The sequence below is a fragment of the Chrysemys picta genome, chromosome 1, assembly GCF_011386835.1.
Source record: "Chrysemys picta bellii isolate R12L10 chromosome 1, ASM1138683v2, whole genome shotgun sequence".
Taxonomy (NCBI): domain Eukaryota; kingdom Metazoa; phylum Chordata; order Testudines; family Emydidae; genus Chrysemys; species Chrysemys picta.
Window position 1 is genome coordinate 17,328,888 of NC_088791.1, and position 23,909 is coordinate 17,352,796.

General features: G+C 45.8%; 1 protein-coding gene across 3 annotated transcripts in view; it reads right to left on the reverse strand.

The window, feature by feature from the left end:
* FRMD4A (FERM domain containing 4A) overlaps window positions 1-23,909 on the reverse strand; it is a 529,915-nt gene that overhangs the window by 303,425 nt on the left and 202,581 nt on the right. Inside the window, exon 1 of one of the 3 annotated variants that reach the window (XM_065553447.1) lies at window positions 16,302-16,665. The exons of the other annotated variants lie outside the window; for them this stretch is intronic. Coding sequence (XP_065409519.1) covers window positions 16,302-16,367 — 66 coding nt within the window. The 5' untranslated portion in view covers window positions 16,368-16,665. Of the gene's footprint in view, window positions 1-16,301; window positions 16,666-23,909 lie in introns of those variants that run through there. 3 annotated transcript variants of the gene reach the window in all.

Consider the following 23,909-nt stretch of genomic DNA (forward strand, 5'->3'; position numbering starts at 1 on the left):
AATTTGACTCACTGTTCTTTCCTTAAGATCAGTCCAGTTGTGGCCAGATCTCTGATAAGCTTCAGAGATCAATCTCTTCTCCTATGGATAGTGCTCAATTGACTGTCTTACTTCTTTTTGGGGGGGTCTAAAAGCCCCGAAGAAGGTATTGGGAATGTGGCCTTCAGCACACCATTTATAACAAAGAGAAAAGAATGTATCTGTCCAGCATATGTGCATGCATTAAAAGGCAGTTAAAAAAAGAAAAAGCAGCAGCTTAATGTGGGAAATTCCAAATATTAAAAACAATCGGCCTTTGTTCCTAATTAGTTCCATATGTGTGTTGCCAAAATAGAGCGAGCGAGACAGGAAAAGATGGAAATGTCTTAAGCATGGCTGACTGATATAGATTCTTTCTAGAGACTAGGGATAGGGTTACAGGTTTTGACTCAACTTTTTTTTAAGAATTTTTTTCGTGATGATCAAAAATCTCTCTCCCATGCTAACCACCTCCCAGTTTGAACCCAACATTAAAGGCAGATGCTGTTCTTGTTGACACCAAAAACTGGGGAGTCACTCCATTGACATCAATAGAATTTCTTCGGATTTACACCCGTGTAATAAGACTGGCCATCTGGCCCACTGGAAGTTTTGTCTGACTAAGGATGAGTCATGTCTGAGCGAGAACCTCAGGCTTTAGACCATAAAATGTCCAGCCGGGCTAGCAGAGATCTCTCCAGTAATCTAATTGAAGGACCTGGGTTCTCAGGGTTCCTGCCTACATCATTCCCATTATGCCTTACCCAATTTCTTCTAACATTTCTGAAGTGAGGGTGTAATGATATCTCTGGATGAGTCATTTAAAATGATTGGACACAAGACCTACTCTAAAAGCAAGAGTCTTTATGACCTGAGCTGGAGGACCAGTTCCATTAGCTCAGCAGACGCAGACTCAGACTCTCAATGTGGTCTAGCCACTAGGGTCAAAGAGTCCCACTCAGGACCGGCCTTATGGGTGGGCAGCCGTCCAGGGCGCCATGGTCAGGAGGCAAGGAGTGGGGTGGGCCAGGAATTGAGGCCATGGAAGGGAGCTTGGGGCAATGGGGACAGGGAGGTAGCAGGAACCAGGGGCAGTGGCAGGGATAGAGGACACCCACTACCCTGTAAGCTACTGCAGGGCTGGCACAAGCAGGCACCCTGTATGTCCTATGACCATAATGGGCCTGATTCTTCTCTCACTTACAATGCTGCGAATCAGGAGCAGTTCCACTGGTGTCACTGGAGTTATGTTAAATGGGAGGAGACTCTGGCTAGCTGCCTTAATTCTCTTAATTTCTCTCTTCTCCTTTTCCCGCCGCCCCTCCCTTCCCCATGTCCACGTTCACGTTGCACTGTCGAACCCACAACAGCAAAGTGGCTTTGAAATTGGGAAAAACGGGTTCTTTCCTACCAAGGGTCAGATCCCCAACCATAGAACAGCCCAGAGCCGATGGCCAGGTGGAGGAGAACTCCATGGGCTCCTCCCCCTCACAGGGGGCAGTGGGTTGTAGCCAAAACGTTGCGGATTTAGGAGAATTTGCCATAGATGCAGCGCCCTCAGCATGCCCCATCCCATCTACCTCCCTGGCAGTGGGGTTTTGTGAGCATATGCGGGTAATATGCTGCATAAGAGACTCTGTTGACAAACGAAGGCGCTCTCAGTAGGGTTGGTGAGATGGAACTATGTGTGTCTCCTCAACCCACCCACTTCTTCCCCATTGGTTGGCGAATGGTTGACTAGCAGCAGCTGACACCTCCATAAGATGAGATCCCCATTCAGAAGCTCCCTCTGACCCCCAGATCCATGGGTCAGTCTGATACCTCGTCCTGCACATGGGTAAAGTTGTTCTGACTGTTAAAAACCTTTTTCTTCATGTCCAGCCTAAAGCTTAGAGAGAAACCCCCTGGTAAAACAGAGTGGGACAATCAAATCAAATCAAATCAAATCCAACAGAGCATCTTGACCTGGCTCACCACAAGACCCACAACAGAGACACGAGGTATTTACTAACTGCTGAAAGGGGAAACTGTTTAATCAGATGGAGGCTCTCCAGCGCTAATTACAGGCTGCCAGGAACAGTGGTTTGTGGTAATGACGTATCACAGAGAATTACATTCCAATCTATTACTATATCAGACTTGACATCTTTTTATCCTTAATGAAAAGGGGAAAGAAAATAATTTACTGATGCAAAACACATGGGTGTTTGTTACATCTGGAACCTGAGAGTCACATTTCAGGTCAATAAATGCCCAGTGGAGATTAGGAAATGGAAAGTAGCAACGGCACTGGCATAAACTGAAACGTAATGTGCTGTGTTGGTGTGCTGTCAGTAACAGCTCCATTTGGTAAAACTATCCAGAGTAAAACAATTAAAAAGCCTGATTTTCAGAAGTGTTACATACATGATGGGGTGTTTACCCCAGGTGGGTTATGAAAGGGTTAATACAGGCTTGAAATTGTAAATTGGCCTGTCACAAGGCCAGTACACCCTGTCCTCCTGGGGGTGGGGCAAGAGTGGGATAGGCCCGCAGTTAAAGCCAATAGGACTCCCCTGGACGTCAGGGAAGTGTGGCCCACTGGCCAAGTCAACAGGACAGTTTCAGGGAAGCATGGCCCACTGGCCAGAGTCAATAGGACTCCCCTGGACTGCAGAGAAATGCGGGCCAATGGCCAGCGTCAGTAGGGGTCCCCCTGGCTGTGGGGAAGCGCAACCTAATGGCCAGAGTCAGTGAGAGGTGGTTCAGTGGGCCACCCCCCAAAGGGGGACCCGGGCCCCCCCTGCTCCACCGGGTCCCAGCCAAGGGCCCTGGTTGTGGCAAATGGGTTTACCACTAAGTCGGCAGGCAATCCGCCTGCAACATGCCGACTGCTGCTGGGGCACTGGCTAGTCCCTCCCTGGGCTACTTCCTATCATGACTTAAGTTCTGCAGTTGAAGTTAGGGTGTCTTTGGAGTCTCTGGGCTTCTCAGGAGTTGACCGTAATCTCCCTGGTGGGTCCGCAAGTACCTGGGCCCCTGCTTGAGCCTCAGCGTCTCCTGCTCCTGTGGTCTGGGATCCTGACTGCTCCTCGGCTAGAGATGTGTCCTTCCTCCTGACTGAGCTAGGCTGTTCCCTTTTATACTGCAGCAGCAGTTGGAACATGCCCAGCAGGGTCAGGGGGGCGTGGCTTCTGCTGCTAAGAGTGCCGCTTTAACCCCTTCCACTCCAGTGTGGGGCCAGTACACCCCATCACAAGGACTCTTAGCCCAGGAGCAAAATCAGCAAGGGTCTTATTGCAAATCACACTTCTAACTTGGGCTTGGCAGGGGAAAGAAAGTAACTCCCATGCACTTAGCTTTGCCAGTCTTTTATAAGGGGAACATATAATGGCTGCTCTAATGTGGGTGTGATGGGGGGGAAAGGAGCCCCTTTGCCATTTAAATCTCCTGTACAGGAGGCAGCCATGATTTGACTGTCGGGATTGCATGAGTGTAGAGGAGGGGCCTCTGGCTGTGCTGAGCCACCAGAAGGAGGCATTGCTGGGTGGAGTCAGTGCCCTGGCCCCACCCATCTTGGGGAGAACATGTCACATGTCGCATGTTTTTGCGGAGGTGTCTAAACTCCCCATAGCACATTCAGTGATATTATGCCTGCTCCTACTCTGGGTAAACACGACGCTACTAGCTGTGCACAGCCTGCTTGCCCTATGTGGCTCAGGTCTAGGAGCCTGATATCAACTTTCCATAGGCAAACAAGTACTGGGGAATTAGCTTTCATTGATTTGCATGCTAAGGGAAGAAATTCAGCATGAGAGAATTCTGAAGGCTCCCTTTCCATTTACCTTTCCATCCGACTTGAAAAGCCGTGCAATACAACGGACCTGCCTGACCTGTACTAGTATGCAGAGAAAATTCTCCCTTCACCATCCATTTACCCCACCCCTCGCTCGGCTAACCTTGGCAGTCCGTGTCCTTTGCTATTAAACTAAACAGCAAGTTAGGACGTACAAACACACTGGCTGTAACAGCCTGGTTAAGTGGCTGCTGGTCAGTGTTAACATGAAGCCCAGTATAGGACATGAATGAAGGCTTTTACTCTCTTAACCATACAGCTTGTGTAGTGTATCCACGGTACACATTGATTGTTGTTACTGATGATTTACATTTCTAATGGCAGCTCCACATTGCACAACACAGAATTAACTTTTAGTGGCGGAAGTTCATTGGCACATAGGCAGGGCCGGTAGACATGGGCCTAATCCAACAATCTGAAATCAAGGATCTCTGAAATCTGGGGAAGTTCAGAGCCAGACCTGAAGCACCCTGGGTCGAACCAAAGCCCTGCACTGCACACTCCAACGTCCAGGCTCATCTGTACACTAAAGCATTAAGCAGAAGCTCAGATGGGACACAGGACTGGAAAGATCCATGTTAGGACACAGAAGAAAGGGGAAGCAGGCTCTTCTCTACAGAGTACACTACAGGGCTGTGCTGTTATCTGCCATTTGCAGGAAGAGAGGAAGGATGGTCTAGTGGTTAGGGCACTGGAGACCTGGGTTCAAGTCCCTGCTCTGTCACAGGCTTCCTGTATGACCTTGGCCATGTCACTTGGCCTCTTTGTGCCTCAGTTTCCCACTGGTAACATGGGGGATAACAGCATCTCCCTCCCATGCAGGGGTGTGGTGGTGATAAATGTATTTAAGATTGTGAAGTGCTCAGATATTAGGGGGATGGGGCCCGTATGAGTACGTCAGATAGCTCAACCGTACAGAGCGGGAGATGTCTGTGTGCCAGGGCAAGGCAAACTAAGGATGGACACTTTCAGGATCTTTTAGTTGAGTGCTTGAGAGTTTGCAGCTGGGCTGACAGGGTTTCAGTTGCTTTGATTTGCTGAGAAAGGGGAGGGTAAAAAAAAGCATAATCCCAAAATGGAGCCCTAAACTGAACCTCTTCTTCCTGCTGGCCCAATCCTGTGAGGTGTGACTTCAGTGGAGGCGAGTGCCTGCAAGAGGCATTCACACTGGTACAGGAATAGACCCTACAGAAGTGAGCCCGGGAAATTCCCCAGAGGGCCTAACAAGCTAGCCAGAGGCTGTGTTTTGGTGAGAGGCCACTGGCCAAACTTCTTTATAGCATAGGAATTAGTGGTTGTCTGTGTTCTATCTGAAGAATTTTTCTTGTGTATATATAGTAGTTTTCCTTCTGTTTTAGTGTCTCTAAGTCAATCTCGGTTCCCCAATCCCCTAGAGCTTTCTTGTACATACTTAACCCCTGGTTTGTATAATAAAAGTTAAGAATAATTTAGTTTTACTAACTTTCCCACATAAATTGGAGGGCCAGTAATGAATTAGGGAGGGAAGTTGTCTGGCACAAGTACCCTGGAGACATGCCACTGCCACATCATCGGGGGAACAGGGAGTGGCCTTTGGCCTTTACATAAATTAGAGAGGAGATATTTGGCAGCAATGCTCCGTTCCCACATCACGGCCAGGCTGCAGAAGCTGGATGCGGCACTTACAGGCGTGGTAATGCATTGATCTGGGCCATCACCGGAGTGTAGTTTTTGTGAGTGGCTAGATGCTGAGCACCCATGACCCCAAGGGGAGATGCAGGTGCTCAGCATTGGATCCAAAGGTATTAGGAGGTTGATTCTGCATGGTGCTGAGCGTGGTCAACTCCCATTGACTTCAGTATGAGCTATGAGATGCTGAGCATCCCTCGGAGGTACTCAGAACGTATCAAGTTTGGGTTCTAAATAGGACTGTATAACAGGTAAGTGACATATGGACTATGTCAAACAACACTGAAGATTTACTTTCTTTCATCCTTCATATGCTTTGTAAATTTCTTTCTTTCTTTCTTCAATTAAAATAACACCTGTTTAAAAAAAAAGATCTTAAACTGCAGGAAAGTAGGGGAGTGAAGTTGCTCAAGAGAAGCCGCGTGGTCAGAGGGAAGGCAGCCATGACAGAAGGACACTTGAGTGAGCGGAGAAGTAGACGCGTCCTGAGAGTTTTTAGGAGAATCTAAAAGGGCCCTACCACCCCCACAAAAATGAGGCTATTAAATGAGGTGGCATTTTACTGTTGGGAGCCTGTAAGTAGAGGATGAGGGGTCCCTTTCTCCTAATAAAGTAAAAACTGCATTTGTACAAATTTAAAGGGGCATTGTCAACACTGTCAAAATAAAATGAAGACGGGTATTTAATTATGCTTTAACCTTCATAGCTTTTAAAGCAAGAAGAGACCATTATGCTCATCTAGTCTGATCTCCCCCATCACAGGCCAAAGAACCTGCCCTAGTAATTTTTGTAAACCCATAACTTCTGTTTGAGCTACAGCATCTCTATTGGAATGATATCCAATCTTCATTCCAGTCGATGTCAAGTGCTGGAGAATCCACCACATCCCTATAAGTTCCAGTGGTTAATTACTCTCACTGTTCCTTGTGTTACTAATAACACCTGGGCTGTAGTCCACGAAAGCTTATGCTCTAATAAATTTGTTAGTCTCTAAGGTGCCACAAGTACTCCTGTTCTTTTTTCTAGACTGCACAGTTTCACTTTCTGGTTTTCTTGCAGTAGCAGAAGGTTAGTGGTAGGTCAAATTCTGATCTCCATAGTGTAACCTCTCCCAGTGACACCCAGTTTGAGCTTGGTCAAACACGGGACTCCTTAGCTGGTCAGATCCAAACTGGCTGAAGCGGAGAAGAACACACGGAAGAACTGACCCCTGTTTTGGAGTTTCCATCACTGTAGGAAATTTATAAAATAAATCCACACTCCTCTCTCCTCACCTCTTTTCACTGGCCTTTTCTATTTTGCTCTTAAAATATATATATTTTTATTCATAGCAGGTTTTATAAAAGCTCCTTTAAATAATACTTTCTCCCCTGCTCCCCGCCCCCAAATCTACTTAATAGTATCCCAAAGAACCCAATCCTGCAAGCTGTTGAACAGCTGCTCGGAAGTGCTGAGCAATCTCAACTCCCACTGCAATTCAACAACTAAGGGCCTGTTTCTGCTCCCATTCTGTCCAATGATAAAACTCCCGTTGACTTCAACGGTGCAAGGTCAGACCTTAAAGGAGTCCTGATTCTGTTGCTTAAAAACCAGGCAGTGGATGCAGAGGGTAAACCGGAGGATGCTGTTAATGCCAAAGGGAATCTCACTAGGGGCTGCTTCAAAGATCTGATTCCTCTGATAAATAAATAAGTGAGAATATCAGCTATTTCGTAGGGGCCGACGTTAGCAGTTGCTCTCTTACATTATGCATGATTTGTGACTGCTCAAAGTACAAACTAGCTGCTCACTCTTCCATTAGCGAGTCCCGGCAGCTCAGCTAAACCAGGCGATTTATTGCCGCCACCTAGGTTAATGGATCACTTTACATTTTGATAATGCCTTATTATTGCATTTGTTATTAAGAGCGATGTAATCTCCAGGTAGCAGAGGCTTAATAGCAGGCAAGAGAAGGTTTGTGTGATTAAAGCAGGGAAGGAGCCCACCAGGCATGGAGTTTGCTTTGTGGATTTGTCTTCCATCACAACCTTCTTCTGACAGCCTTCCCCATCCTGTGCTGTCGCCGAGTACGGATTTTGATAACGGGTATTGATCGCCTGTGTTTATGAAGTGGACGGAGTACAATATAAACTGTGTAATTGCACCGACAATGAGAAAATAAATACTCTTATTTATAGTATTGATTGCAAAGACTATCTACTAGATACACTTTGCCGCTGGAACACGGGCTCTATGTGACATGTTGGGGATGCTTTTGGGTATGCCCAGGCCAAGCACAACGGCCTAGCGGATACAGCACTGGAGTGGGACTCAGGAGACTTGTGTTTTATGCCTGGCTCAGCCAACAGCCTGTTGGGTGACCTGGGGCAAATCTCTTCCTCGCTTTGTGCCTCAGTTTCCCTATCTGTAAAATGGTACTGAGCTTCTTTGTAAAGCGCTCTAAGATCTGCTGATGAAAAGCACTGTACAAGAGCTAGGTATCATTGTTATAGTTGCCTGGCGTGGACATCTCTATTTTATTAATTAAGTGCCTATTATATTAATTCGTTAAGCTTGCTCATTGGTGTACAAGACACAAAAGAGACACTGTCTATGTCTTGGTACTTCAGACTGCAAAGGCCAAAGCATGTAGGTAATAGTGCTGGAACAATTTTTATATTTGGGGTGCTGGGAGCCATTGTACCAAACTGTAAACCCTGTCTACGAGGGAAACCACTTCAAGCCAGGAGATGCTGCAGCACCCCTCCATGTAGGCATTGTCTACAATTGTGTCAGAGTGGCACAATCCTTTCCCGAGCAGTGCAGCCTGCTCCACCCAGTACTATCCAGCTCACTCCAAGGGACTGTATAGGCTATAGGGAATCCTACCCCGCTCCCCACAACCCTTTGGTGTACGCATCCCCAAGGGCCGATGGAGGGAGATGCCCCAGCCCTTCATGGGGGATTGCAATTGTGGGCGGCCCTTGCATGGACTGGGGGGATATTTTGGATCAGCAATGGTGACTGTAAGAAACAATCAGCAGAGCGTGATTTCCCCCCTTCCCCCACCCACACACTCAAAAAGCTCAGCACAGCTCCGATCAGTGCAATCAGAGTCAGGCTCCCTTTGGGCTCACTTGGTGCAGTGCTGCTGATGGACCACTGAGGTATTGGTCCGAGATGGGCCTGACCCCAAATTCTAGATCTCGGTTTGTATCTCTGCAACGGACCGATTCCAAACAGCAAATTGGCATCCCCTGAAGATTTGGGATTCAGATGTTGATATATGGAACCCCCCATATGTTCGGCTGTCTTCCGATTTGGGGGTTGCATCCTGCCTACTATAAAGACGGCAACTGGAGACCTAATTGGGTGTGAGAGTTTGGCTCAGACCCTTTTCTACTAGCTGCTCATCACCTGAAAGAAGAGTGAATAATAAGGAACGTAGCCATTTGGTCCTAACAGGTAGCCAAGCCTTTATTTTCTCCTACATAAATGCTGGTATTATATTAAATTTCTTTTCCTTATTATGATATTAACTATGTTGGGACCTGAGTATGTGGAACTCTGGAATCAGGCAATCTCTGCTAACGCTATCCGTTGACTGCTGCTGCTGTCATTACTATATCTGTACTGGGGCAAGGAACTACAGCTTCCCACTGCCTCCCGTGTGCCAGCAGCCCCATCACTTCCAGCAGAAGGCCCCTTTTATCTTGGGACAGGCTAGCTTGCATCTAGACACAGGGCCCATCATTATTCCCCACCTCAACCCTGGTCTTTCTGGTATACTTGGTGTACAGGGAGGGAGTGTAAGGGCTGGTGATTTTGGAGAGGTGGCAGTTAGGAAGGGAGATACACTGTAGATTGGGTAGTCGGCTTTGTGCTTGGCTGATGACTGAGTTCCCCACAAGGCAACAGGGATCAGTCAGGTATTTTGTGATCCACTCTGAGGTTTTATCTGGATTGGGACGGGAATTCAGCATTCTTGGCTCAAGGATCCTTGCTCGGAATATACCCATCAGAATTCTACTACATTGCCTTCCAGGCTCGGTACAAAGCCTCAGTTCTCAGGCCATTGCATTACTGACTCTTTTGAACTCCCTTTTCCATCTGCGTTATTCTCTCTTTACTTTCTTTGCTTCTGGTTTTGTTGGAGAAGTTGATATTTTGGGTCAATGGCTCCAGTACTAGTGAGCAACTGGTTTAAACACGCACAGCCCCCCAGATACCTAGCGAGGAACCGCTTAACATGCATTTGTGCCCTGGATATGTTGTGTCACACCACCACGATTTCTCCCCTGGTCCCCAGACTTCCTGGATCTATTATTCAAGCCTTCACAAATAGCCAATGATCTGGTCTCAGATTTGTGTGCTTAGTTTTGGCCCGTTCCTGTCTGTGAATCATCGGTTTGGCTTGCAAACACAGCAGAGTCTCTTCTCAACAAACAGCTCCTAGGAAGCCCACTGGTGATGACAGCTAATTAGGAAGTGTCATGTCTGATGTTTCCCTTTCATCTCCTCTCACAGAAGTCACAGAAGCCAACAAAGCTCTCCAGTGCCCTTTAGTAAGAAGGGAAAGGAAGTGTCAATATGGGAACAGCTGCTTTTGAGATAGTAGAATGACAACGTAACAAGTACATTATGTGCTGGGAGGAAGCTGTGGCAAATGTGAGGCGGATGCAAATTTTTAGCCTCTGCAAAAATCATATTCAAGTGGAATATTAGCTTTACAGGTGAAGAATGAAACACAACTTGTGCCAAATCCTGCCCTGGCTTCTACCCTGCAAAACTCCTTTAAGCCACTCCAGTGGAGTTCTTCCAGATTTACACTGATGTGACTGAGAAGGTCCCGATTCCAGTTATTCAGGACTTTTTAACTGATAGGTCAGTATTAATAGCATTGAGGACACCAGAATAAGAGTACTTAAGTGAGAAGAACATGCTTCAAGCTGAGCTGAACTGCCAGGACCAGTAAGTGACAATGGGCCAAATCCTGCAGTCCTTGATGAAGTTAATCACAGTCAATGGGGAGTTTGCCTGACCAAGGACTGGACTCACGTTTAGATCCCCAGAGACTGCTTCTCATTTTCTGTCTTCCCTCGTTCCACCCTATGATAAAATTATTCATAGATTCATAGATTCTAGGACTGGAAGGGACCTCAAGAGGTCATCGAGTCCAGTCCCCTGCCCGCAAGGCAGGACCAAATACTGTCTAGACCATCCCTGATAGACATTTATCTAACCTACTCTTAAATATCTCCAGAGATGGAGATTCCACAACCTCCCTAGGCAATTTATTCCAGTGTTTAACCACCCTGACAGTTAGGAACTTTTTCCTAATGTCCAACCTAGACCTCCCTTGCTGCAGTTTAAACCCATTGCTTCTTGTTCTATCCTTAGAGGCTAAGGTGAACAAGTTTTCTCCCTCCTCCTTATGACACCCTTTTAAATACCTGAAAACTGCTATCATGTCCCCTCTCAGTCTTCTCTTTTCCAAACTAAACAAACCCAATTCTTTCAGCCTTCCTTCATAGGTCATGTTCTCAAAAATTAGCGTGAGTGCGCATTTGTGCGATGATATGCGCAGTCCTGGAGCCTTCAAATTCCACTTGTTTTACTGCCCTATGAGGTATGTTTTATTGAGGTGACACCGAGTTCCAGAAAAGAAAAAGAAACAAAGACAATCCTTTGACATAGGAAAGGCAGAATTTTAACGCTCCAGCGTCATACGCTACAATTACCCAGTCTTGTAAGCAACCTCTTGGTTTGGAGCAATGGAGGACACAAGAGGATAGAAACAGCAGCAGTGATAAATCACCTCGCTCTTGAAGCCATAAAACTGACATTGATAAAGATGTATGGTTTGGAACGTTCTTTAGGATCATTCCCGAGTGGTTCTTTTTACTTGATGGCAGAACTGTCTGCCTACAGATCACTTCAGTTACTCTGGTATGGGCAGTGCTAAGCTGAGTATTAATTTTCCTGGTAATGGTAAAGTGCTAGGTAATATGCAAATGACTCTATAGCAACTTGGCCACTAGAATGATCTATGACAACAGCATGTGCTTCATGTTCTGCCCGTGCTTCATTTTGAATGTCACGTCAGCTTTTCTGTCTCCTGTCTCAGAGTCTCTTTATCACCCCTAATGAAAAGATAGTATAAAGCAAACGATGACAAGCACAGCCCAAGAGCATGGCAAGCCAACATACAAGATGCATGTAGTATACATCATTGGAGTTTGGTTAGAAGATTGTGCCTGACCCTATCAGGCAAAATGACTCCACATTTGTAACATCTAGGCTTAATTATGGCAAGTCTCTATGTCTACGGATGAAGCTTACAGCTAGTGCAGAACACAACAGCCTTGCTGCTCAAAGGGGTTACATTGTCCTGATTTGCCATTCTATGCAGTGGTTCTCCACTGAGCACAGAGTCTACTCCAGGGTTACCAGCCTGTCTTTCAAAGCAGTGTGTTACACTGGGTGGGTCATCAACCACAAGGATTGAACCTAGGCCCCCCCACTACAGAAAGGATGTGGACAAATTGGAGAGAGTCCAGCAGAGGGCAATGATTAGGGGGCTGGGGCACATGACTGAGGAGAGACTGAGGGAACTGGGCTTATTTAGTCTGCAGAAGAGAAGAGTGAAGGGGGATTTGATAGCAGCCTTCAACTACCTGAAGGGGGGGTTCCAAAGAGGATGGAGCTAGGCTGTTCTCAGTGGTGGCAGATGACAGAACAAGAAGCAATGGTCTCAAGTTGCAGTGGGGGAAGTCTAGGTTGGATATTAGGAAACACTCTTTCACTAGGAGGGTGGTGAAGTAAGGAGATGGTGGAATCTCCAGCCTTAGAGGTTTTTAGGGCCCAGGTTGACAAAGCCCTGGCTGGATGATTTAGTTGAGGTTGGTCCTGCTTTGAGCAGCACTAGATGACCTCCTGAGGTCTCTTCCAACTCTAATCTTCTATGATTCCATGACCTCAGGATTATAAAGCACAAGCCTCTCATGCCTGAGTTAGGGTCTCCACCTCTCTTAGCCCGGCCTGTAGCAGGCTCATTATTTTCTATATTGGGCCAATTTACCACCAGAGGGAGAGAGTGTGCCATACTGAGCTGGTGTGGGTTACATATACATAGAATTGGTCCTAAATCTACTTGACGAACCAGCTCTCTGCAACGAGGATCGCCATCTGACAGCTATCGTCTACTGGGAGAATGCAAATGTTGACCAATTGGGGTGGGAGGGGGATTCACGAGCATGGAATGCGAAGCCTCCAGAGGGGTCAGACTAAGGATATAGAATTTACTACCAGAAGGAATAAGAATGAGCACTAACCTCATCACACCCAGAGCTAAATACAAAACCGCTTATTCACCCAAGCTCTCCCCCAACGCTACCCTTGCTTGCAGGGGTGGCAGGTTTGTAGAAATTTTGGTGGTGCCCAGAGCCCGCCCACCCAAACTGCACCCCCACTTGCCTAAGGCTCTGGGAGGGAGTTTGGGTGGGGGGAGGAGGTCTGGGGTGCAGGCCCTGGGCTGGGCAGGGGATTGGGGTGCAGGATTTGGGAGGGAGTTTGGGTGCAGAAGAAGTGAGAGGTTGGCCTCTGGGAGGGAGTTTGGGGTGCAGGCTCTGGGATGGAGTTTGGGTGCTGTGTGCAGGCTCCGGGCTGGGTCAGAAGGTTGGAGTGCAGGAGGGAGTGAGGGGTGCAGGCTCTGGGAGGGAGTTTGGGGATTGGAGTGGGTGCAGAGGGAGGGGGTGCAGGGGTGTGGCTGGGGATGAGGGGTTTGGGGTGTTGGAGAGGCTCAGGGCGAGGGCAGAGGGTTGGGGTGTGTGGGGGGGGTGAGGGCTCTGACTGGGTGTGCAGGCTCTGGAGTGGGGCAGGGCTGGGGATGAGTTTGGGGTGCAGGCAGGCTGCCCTGGGGCTGGGGCCAGAGAGGAGGACTCCCCTCAGCCCTCTTCCCGCTGACAGCAGTGAGCTCTGGGGGAGGGGCCCCCCTCCCCCCCGGCAGCACACTCACCCCGCACCACTGTCATTGCAGGTGCTCCTAGTGCCCTTCTTAGGTCCAGGAAGCCCCCTCACCTCTCCTATGGTGGGTGCCGGGGTGGGGGCTGCCATCACATGTACGCCTCCTCCCCTGCTGCTGCCCCACACTGTAGCCTCACTGGGGGCGGGGGATGGGGCTGCCCCTTGTCAGTGTGGGGCAGGAGTGGTGACTGCAGGCAGGCGGGGAGGGGCCTGTGCTGGTGGAGGGGCCTGCCGGAAAAAGGAAGGGACCCCTGAGGCGGAAGGGCAGGGGCAGGACATCCTGCCCTAGCATTAGTAGATGGGGGGGCACTAGGACCCTGCAGCGGCAGTTGATGCCGGGGACCCAGAAGAGTGGAGTCAGCATGGAGCGGCAGGGATGGCGCCCTAGGGGACACTTGCGGGGGGGAGGGGGGCGGGGGGTGGCAGGCCACAAACATTGGTGGAGCTGGGCCCCTGGCCCTGAATATTGCTAGAGCCCAGGCACCATGGGTCCATATAACTCGCCACCCCTGCTTGCTTGCATCAATATTCCTACTCTTTCTAGTCAATAAAAAGAAAAACAAACAAACCCGAGCCTGTCTATTGCTGACAGGGCAGATGATAGACAGACAGATGATGTCACCAGCATAAGACAGGTGACATCATCAGGTGCCAGTAGAGGTCAATATGAGAATGTAGATAGACTGATGTCTAGATAGATGATAATCCAGCACTGACTGGGGCGGAGGGACCTTTTGATTTCTAATTTAGAAATGGTTCCCAACCCACCCCCCCATATCAGAACACAAGGGCATTTAGATCCAGATCTGAACTTTGTGGCTAAGACCATCTGTCCATTCTAGGGGTCTTTACCCATAACAGCATCCACTATTACAGTGGCTCTGAAAGACAAGGGGAAAATGAATATAAAAAGACTTGGACGCAGCATGCCCTTAGGGCCCAGTCCTGCAAGGTGCCAAATGTTGCTGAGCTCTCTTGACTCCCATTGAGTTCAAGAGGACTGAGGATACTTAGCACCTAACTTGGAAAACTGGCACTTTGGATTGTGCCTAACAGCTCCACCCCCACTTATATAAATTTAGTTGGGGATGTGTGTGTGTGTGTGTGTGTGTGTGTGTGTGTGTGTGTGTGTGTGTGTGTGTGTGTGTGTGTAAGGGGCTATGCCAATTTACACTTACTATGAATCTGACCCATATTTTATTTGGATTATTTTAATTATTTTACTGCATGTTGCCATAAGAATGCTGCAGAGAGAGCCTGGATGGACAAGTGGGTAGAAAATAAAAACGGACAGAGTTCAAACTGAAAAAGCTGTCACTACCCAGCCGCAAGATTAGGACTGAATGGGAACAGAGAGTGGGTTGCTCTCAGTGCCAGAGGCAATCTGTTTAGTTTGGGGTGAAGAATAGTTGCAGGGCGGCGTAGGAAGCTTGCACTGTTGCTCAGGTGTGACAGGACAAACATGGGATTAAAAACTGGACACTCTTGGCAACTGTTAAATTGACCATAGTATTTCCCATTCTAACAACAGGAAATACTGCAAGTACCACAATGTAAAGTACCTCGGTACGGCAAATGTCCATAGAATCATAGGTCTTGAAGGGACCTCGAGAGGTCACCTAGTCCAGTCCCCTGCATTGTTTAATGAAACCTGCTGTTCAGGGACTTCAGTCTCCAGGTCAGCCAATGCAGAACCTTTCCATAGCACTAGAACTAACCTGATTACATTTCAGCCTACTCATAACTCTGAATCATTTATTGTGCCCTCAAATGTTTTAAAGCGACTGCAACACTCCAAGGAAAACGTTGACTTGTCCACAACCCCTTCCGGTGCACAGAGACTCCTACCGATTGCTGTTTGCATAGAGACGAATGCAGACTCCTCTCCTTTGCACAGTGTTTTACAATCTTAATACACAACAGCCGGAAATATGACACTTTGCACATTACTCAAAATATGTCGCTATTCAAGAAAAGTTGCTCGAAATCTTGTTTAAAATGTTTTGTTATTTTTAAAAACAAACTCTTAAAAAAAAGATTATGGGATTTTACTGCCAGCTGCTCTAGTGCAGTGATTTTCAAGCTTTTTTCATTTGCGGACCCCTAAAAAATTTCAAATGGAGGTGCGAACCCCATTGGAAATCTTAGCAGTAGCCTGTGGACCCCCAGAGATCCGTGGACCACAGGTTGAAAACCACTGCTCTAGAGTAAATCTAAAGTAACTCCATCCCTTTTAGGAGAGGAGCCTTGATGATTGCAAGGCAGAAACTCCAGATTACACCAGTGTACAGTAGCAAAGATCAGACACAGGTATCATTTTCTTGAAAACATAATATACTTTGTTGGCTCATTCATCTATTTTAAAAGTAACACAAAAACCCAAGCTCAAGGTCTGTGATTTAAATAGCTATCAAAATGCTAAAGACAAGGGCACTTGTTGCTGAGGGGTATGCAGTCTAAATGCTGTCGCTGTAGTTTTCAATACTCCCTTCTACAAAATATTCCTAGAGCTATTAAGTCCAAAGCCATCTCTCAATTGTGCATATTTTACTAAACAAGTGCAAAATATATCCTGCCTCCAAGTCAGACTTTTCTTGTTTTCTATATTATCACTTTGAACAGAAGACAACACCACTCTGGGTGTTGCTGGACATACTGTTGATCAGAAAACCTAAAGGGGTTAGGTCAATGAAACACTTTAATGTACTATTACATTTGATGTCTCTTTCCGGATTATTAGCATCTCGCTTTGAATAGGAAATTGTGGTTTACTTACAAACACATCCATTAGCAGGTGCTCCAGCGTAACTTCAATGTCTTCTAGTTTAGCTGCTAAAGTCATTGTGAAGGCAAATGTGAGTCCAGGTCCAGCAAACAGAAGAACCCTCAAGAGTCCCAGTTCAAATTGTCTATCGCTGAAGCTATTTCTTTAACTGTAACAAACGTGTTATTTACAGGTAAAGAAAAACCAGTGAAATAAAACATAACATCTGAGCCTGGGTAATTTTCAGACTCAGGGCTGCCAGACCTAAAACCTGCTCTCCCGCTGCTGACAGAGGGTCCAAGGATTATTCCATATGTGGAAAGCGAAAGACTAATCCGAAGTATACGTGCTGTCTTCCTTTTAGAACTTCACAGTCAGAAGCACAGTGTCGCATCTGGGAGAGCACAACAGAGCGAGACGCACACATCCACACCCACAGAGCAAGAGACAGGGAGCGAGTGGAATAAACTGCCTTTGACTATGACTGATATTTATAGGACTACATGGTTTTGACTCCAGTCCATTTCTCTGTTCATTTCTGACCTTTCACAAATGGCTCAGGACACTGGAGTGTATTGTAAAGTGGGGGCAGTAGGTCTCACAGAAGTTGGCTGTGACCAGCGCCGGGCCAATTCACACAAGCACGCTATCAATAGTTCTTTGTCAGAGCATATCAAGCTCTTCACTGTAGCTGGGGACAGAGGGGAGCACAGATGTGTAAAAAACAAGGAAACAAAAGATGTTTGGATACTAGTTTTTTCCTAGGATTATTATTAGATCCCCTTACCCACTCCTAAAAGAATCAAAATAGAGGCAAATCCAAGGTTGGGATGAACGGGAATAACTTAAAACCATGCTGACCACCCTCAACATCTTCTGCAGCCAGCTTGGATCCTGACAGGTTTTGAGGGTCTTCTGTAGCTGCCAAAATCCCTCAAGTCCCGTGGACTTCATTGGGGAGCTGAGTGCTCAGGGTCTTGCAATACTTGGGCCTCACAGGAGTCCAGGGCACTGAGCCCTTTCCACGAGCAGAGTCTCATTTTTTATTTTATTTAAAGAACAGAACCAAGGCTAGGTCTACACTACGAGGGGGGGGGGAAAGGAGGGTGTCGACCTAAGATATGCAACTTCAGCTACGCGAATAGCATAGCTGAAGTTGCGTATTTTAGGTCGACTTACCTGGTGGCGAGTTGACCACTGCCGCTCCCCCATCGACTCCACTTCCGCCTCTTGCTGCAGTGGAGTTCCGGAGTCGACGGCAGAGCGATCGGGGATCCATTTTATCGCGTCTACCCTAGGGTAGTGAAGACGTGCCCTAAATCTGGACCATAAGCCGAATGACTTGCTACTTCCCTGTTTCTCAGAAAGAAGAACAGGAGTACTTGTGGCACCTTAGAGACTTGTTAGTCTCTAAGGTGCCACAAGTACTCCTGTTCTTCTTTTTCCGGATACAGACTAACACGGCTGCTACTCTGAAACCTGTTTCTCAGAGTTTGCTCCTGCTCCCATTTCAGTCAGTGGTGAAATAATCATAGTTAGTCTCACGTAGCACTTTTCACCCATAGCTCTCACATTGCTCTTCAAAGGAAGGGAAGTATCAGTGGGCCTGATCCAATATGCATTCAAGCCAATGGGAATAGTTCTAGTGATTTCAGTGGGCATTGGATTGGACACATTACCCCTATTTTACAGATGAGGAAACTGAGGCACAGACAGATGACATGACCTGCCCACGGTCACTGGTAGAGCCAGGAACAGAACTCAAGTATCTCAACTCCCAGCCGGTGTCCTATTCGCTGAACTATTTTGTTTCCCATTGGCATCAATGGGAGCACGATCAGTCAATGGATTACGCTACCAAACGCTTTTTTGTTTTAAATCTACTCAGACTCACTAATATCTTTTGAGTGTTTTTGAGTGATGTATTTCCGAATAAAAAAAAAAAAGGGGGGCTTGACCAAAGAATTCAGGAACAGAAGCTCAATATTATTTATAAAGGTTGGAGATGGAGTCAGTCGATGCAGCTCAGCGGAACATTAAATCATAAATTCCATCTAAATGTTCTCAGAGTTATAGCTGAGATCACATTTGCAGACATCTGGGACAGGCATCTGAACAGGACCTGTCTGCGATGGGAGACTTTTACTAGACAACAGCATGATAGACCATTTGGGGCATGCTGTGATGGATGGTTTCAATAGCAAAGAAGGGTGTGTAATATATTTTCCTGATGGACAAACTCTGATACACACAAGCTCCGATAATCAGATAATAGATTAGCCACTCCAGAAATAGACTGTCAGAGGGAGACTCTTTAGCACAGCAGCTGCCTTCACCAGCCTGTTCATCCTGCCACTCTTTTGTTAAAACTTTGACGAAGTATGTAACTTCACTGACCTGGACAGAGTAGGTTTCTTAATGATCACAATTAATTTTTTTTTTTTTGCAAGGAACAAACTCTGGAGGGTTATGCACTGGAGACTGCAAAAACTCAAGGAATCACAATTCAAAGTACAGACTGCTCACTCAGCCCAGTGTCAGGCCAGAACAAGAAATCTCATAAAAGCTGAATTTTGCAAGCAAAGAGCCCAATCTTACAAATGTGAATGAACATACTGCTTGCTACCATGAGGAGTCATGTTAGGGTGACCAGATGTCCTGATTTTATAGGGACAGTCCCGATTTTTGGGTCTTTTTCTTATATAGGCTCCTATAACCCCCCACCCCACCCCGATTTTTCACACTTGCTGTCTGTTCACCCTGAGTCATGTTCACTTTAGTCTGACCACAGTCAGAAGCACTATGCTCAGTAGAAAGTATTTGTAGGACTGGGTCCTTAGGGCCTAATCTTGTGAACTTCTGTGAGCCCTCTACTCCCGGTGAGGTCAATGGGAGCTGAAGGTGCCCAGCATCTCACAGCTTTGCCACCTTGCAAGATCAGGCTCTAAACTTGTTGGATAGTCATTTAAACCAAAGGCAAATCCCAACCCTTTTTCAGCTCACCCATCACTACTCAAGAGCTAATAATTGTGGAGCAGTTGACCTAGAAAGGAACTGAGTCAGCTCCAAGTCAGAAAACGAACATTGATTTGGTCCAATATGGCAATCCTTATAGTATTACTTAGTTTTCCCCCACAAAGCTCTTCTGCAAACACTGACCAATTAATGACAATTAGACTGATGTGGGGTCAAAGTCATCCTTGGGGTAATGTCCCTGGAAACCAGTGACCACCAGGAATGAATCATACATTTGTTCACCTTCAAACTAATGTGAGTATCTGACTAGACTGACTAAAAAGAACTTTCATTGCAGTAAAACAAGTGATTTCTTCTATATTTAGCACACAATAGCTATCTGTTAAATACAGAAGTACTAATTTATAGGTTCTTTTCTATAGGATGCCTTGACGCAATGGTACAACATTTTGTTCAGGGCAAAATTAGATAGAACATGTAAACAGTGTCTTTTCACTCTTCCTATAGCTGTATTATAATATCAGCCAGAGAGATTAAACAACCAGAGATGTCTTTCAGGGCTCAAAATGAATTTTCTATCTGATGAATCACTAAGACAAACACAGGCTCCTTTTTCTATTCACAAAGATGAATTTCAAGATTTCAAAACTAAGACAGTGTCAGGCACAAATAAGGGGAAAAAAGGATGACGGGAACCCATAATGACTTCTCTGATTCTCCCTCTGTAGCCACCTGTCACTAACATGATCACGTGCTCCACCGGTCAGAGCAAGGCAGGGGTGCTGGAACAATTTTTATAGTGGGGGTGCTGAGAGCCAGTAAACCAAACTGTAAACCCTGTATATGATGGAAATCACATCAACCCAAGGGGTGTGGCAGCACCGCCAGTTCCTGCATCTATGCAGGAAAGAGGTATTTAAGGGTGAGCAAACTGATTTACGTGGCCTGTGTGCCCCATTATCACATTCAGAGATACTATAACCTTTGTAATTAAAGATATGTATTAACCCGTAACTGGTTGTATTACTGATATACTGGTTGTATACAGAAGCTCAAAAGCTAATCCTGTTCCCCAACAGAAGTTGGTCCAATAAAAGATATTTCCTCACCCTCCCTGTCTCTCTCGTATCCTGGGACCAAAACGGCTACAACAACACTGCAATATGCATCGATACTCATAACTGGATCTGGCATTCTGGTTTCACCCACGATAAAAATATGCCAACTTCTCTGCAAAAATTTGTATCTGATTTCAGGTTCAGATTCTGAACATTTCCATAGTTTAGGAAGGTTTGGACTGACCATGGTAATAATGAGGAACTTTAACTATCCAGACATCTGTTGGAAACGTAATATGGCAAAACACATGATTTTTAGTAAGTTCTTGGAATGTGATGGGGACTTTTTATTTCAGAAAATGAAGGAAGTAAACGGGGGCGTGCCATTTTAGACTTGATTTGGCAATTTGAGTCAAAGTGATCATGAAATGATGATTTCATGATTCTGAGAAGAGCAAGGAATGAGACAGCAGAATAAGGACAATTAAGCAGACTTTAACAAACTCAGAGAATGGATAGGTAAGGTCCCACGGGAAGAAAATCTAAGGGAAATAGGCATTCAGGAGAACTGGCAGTTTCCCAAGGAGGCAATATTAAAGATACAACTGCACATTATCCCGATGCATAGAAAAGATGGAAAGAATAGAAAGAGGCCAATATGGCTCCATCAGGAGCGCTTTAATGACCTGAAATTCAAAAAAAAGAGTCCTACTAAAAGTGGAAACATGGATGAATTGCTAAGGAGTACAAAAGCGTAATACAAGTATGTAGGGACAAAATCAGAAAGGTTAAGGCACAAAGTGAATTACACCTAACAAGGGACATAAAAGGGAATATGAGGTTTTTAAGATACATTAGGAGCAAGAAAAAGATAAAGGAAAATGCCAGTCCTCTACTTAGCGGGGAAGGAGAGCTAATAACTGATGAATTCAAGAAGGCTGAGGTGTTTAAAACTTATTTAGCTTCAGTCTTCACTAAAAAGATTAATGATGACTCAACACAATTCATATTAACACTATGGGGGAAGGAATGCAAGCCAAAATAGGGAAAGAACAGGTTAAAGAATATTTAGATAAATACATGTATTCAAGTTGGCAAGGCCTGATGAAATTCATCCTAGGGTACTTAAGGAACTAGCTGAAGCAATCTCAGAACCGTTAGCAATCATCTTTGAGAACTCATGAAGGACGGGTGAGGTCCCAGAAGACTGGAGAAGAGCAAACATAGTACTGTACCTATGTTTAAAAAGGGGAACAAATAGGACCTGGGGAATTATAGCCCAGTCAGTCTAACTTCAACACCTGGAAAGACAACGGAACAAATTATTAAACAATCAATTTTTAAGCACCTAGAGGATAATAGGGTTATAAAGAAATAGAACAAATGGTGCCAAACCATCCTAATTACCTTCTTAGACAGGATTACTGGCCTCAGGGTTAGGGGAGAAGCAGCTGATGGGATATATCTTGATTTTTGTAAGGTTTTTAACACAGTCTCACAAACTAGGGAAATGCTATCTAGATGAAATTACTATAAGGTGTGTGCGCAACTTGTTGAAGAGTAGTTATCAATTGTTTCCTATCAAACTGGGAGAGTGTATCTAATGGGGTCTCACAGGAATCTGTCCTGGGTCTAGTACTATTCAATATTTTCCACTAATGACTTGAATAATGGAGTTGGGAGTATACTTACAGAAATTTGAAGATGACCCCAGGCTGGGAAGGGGTCCAAGCACTTTGGAGGCCAGGATTAGAATTCAAAAGGACCTTGACAAATTGCAGAAATGGTCTGAATTCAACAAGATGAAATTCAGTAAAGCCAAGTGCAAAGTACTTCACTTAGGAAAGAAAAAAAAATCAAATGCACAACTACAATATGAGGACTAATCATAGTACTGCTGAAAAGGATCTGGGGGTTATAGTGGAACATAAATTGAGTATGAGTCAACAATGTGATGCAGTTGCGAAAAAGGCTAATCTTCTGGGATGTATTAACAAGAGTGTTGTATCTAAGACACAGGAAATAATTGGTGAGGTTTCAGCTGGAGTATTGGGTCCAATACTGGGAGGTACACTTTAGAAAAGAGGTGAACAAATTGGAGACAGTTCAGAAGACAGCAATAAAAATTATACAAGGTTTAGAAAACCTGACCTGTGAGGAAAGGTTAAAATTCTGGGCATGTTTACTCTTGAGAAAAGAAGACTAAGAGGGGACCTGCTAACAATCTTCAGCTACATTAAGGGCTGTTATAAAGAGGGCTGTGATCAATTGTTCTGGAAAGTAATGGGCTTAATCTGCAGTAAGGGAGATTTAGGTTAAATAGTAGAGAAAAACTTTCTAACTACAAGGTGAGTTCTGGTATAGATTTCCAAGGGAGGTTGTGGAATTCCCATCACTGGAAGTTCAAATAGGAATTATTTCAGGGAAGTTCCATGACCTGTCTTGTACAGGAGGTCAGACTAGGTGATCACAATGGTCCTGTATGGCCTTGGGATCTATGAATCCTTGTTTAGATGTTATGAGCTTGACAGAACACAGATCAGCTCCCACTGTTCTCCACAGGGTATGAGAGAGGAGCCTTGTCCTCGGTCACTCTCAGCGGAAGGTGCTAGGTGATTAGCACATTTGAAGAGCTGGCCCTGACCTTCAAAGAATGACCTCTTTCCAGGAGTAGAGTCTCAACATCTCTCCACCTCATTTTCTATGCATGTTAGGCAGGCTACTATGGTCTTTGACTATGATGTGAGTGACTTGTTCTTCCCTGGCTGACTGAATGGGCGGTAGCACAGTGTGAAGATGTCTGCTTACTTGGATGGTGGGGTGAAATGAAGGAGCCTTCCCACAGAGAGAAAAAGGAGTGCTCCAACGCAGTGGTGGTTGTGACGGATTTCCCCCAGAGTGCTGCCTGCAACTGGGGTACTGCTGAGCCTTCTGACCCACCAGCCTAGGCTCCCTCTCACACTGTGCTGCTGTGACAAGCTTCAGCCCCGCTCCTGGTCTTACGCTTCCACCAGCATACACACAGGTAGAGACACACCCAGCTGCAGTTACATGCAGGCTCTCTGACCAGCCACTGCATGTGAACCAACAATAGAGAGGATACAGCCAAAATAAACACCAGCTCCCCAGCCTAGGACCCCAGAACTGTACCATCCTGCCCTGGTCAAATTTGGCCAGTATATGGGTTTAATACCCAGTCCGCATCTCCCTCAATGTGAAGAGGACATGCAGAGATTGTGTTGACCAAGTTGGGATTTTCCCCCCAGACACTTCATTCAAAATGCACTGGTTTAGATAAAACATAAAACAAAGTTTATTAACTACAAAAAGCTAGAGCTTAAGTGATAGCAAACAGATCAAAGCAGGTATCAGAGGGGTAGCCGTGTTAGTCTGAATCTGTAAAAAGCAACAGAGGGTCCTGTGGCACCTTTGAGACTAACAGAAGTATTGGGACAACTTGCATCTGAAGAAGTGAGGTTCTTACCCACGAAAGCTTATGCTCCCAATACTTCTGTTAGTCTCAAAGGTGCCATAGGACCCTCTGTTGCTTTTTACAGATCAAAGCAGATTACCTAGTAAATAAATG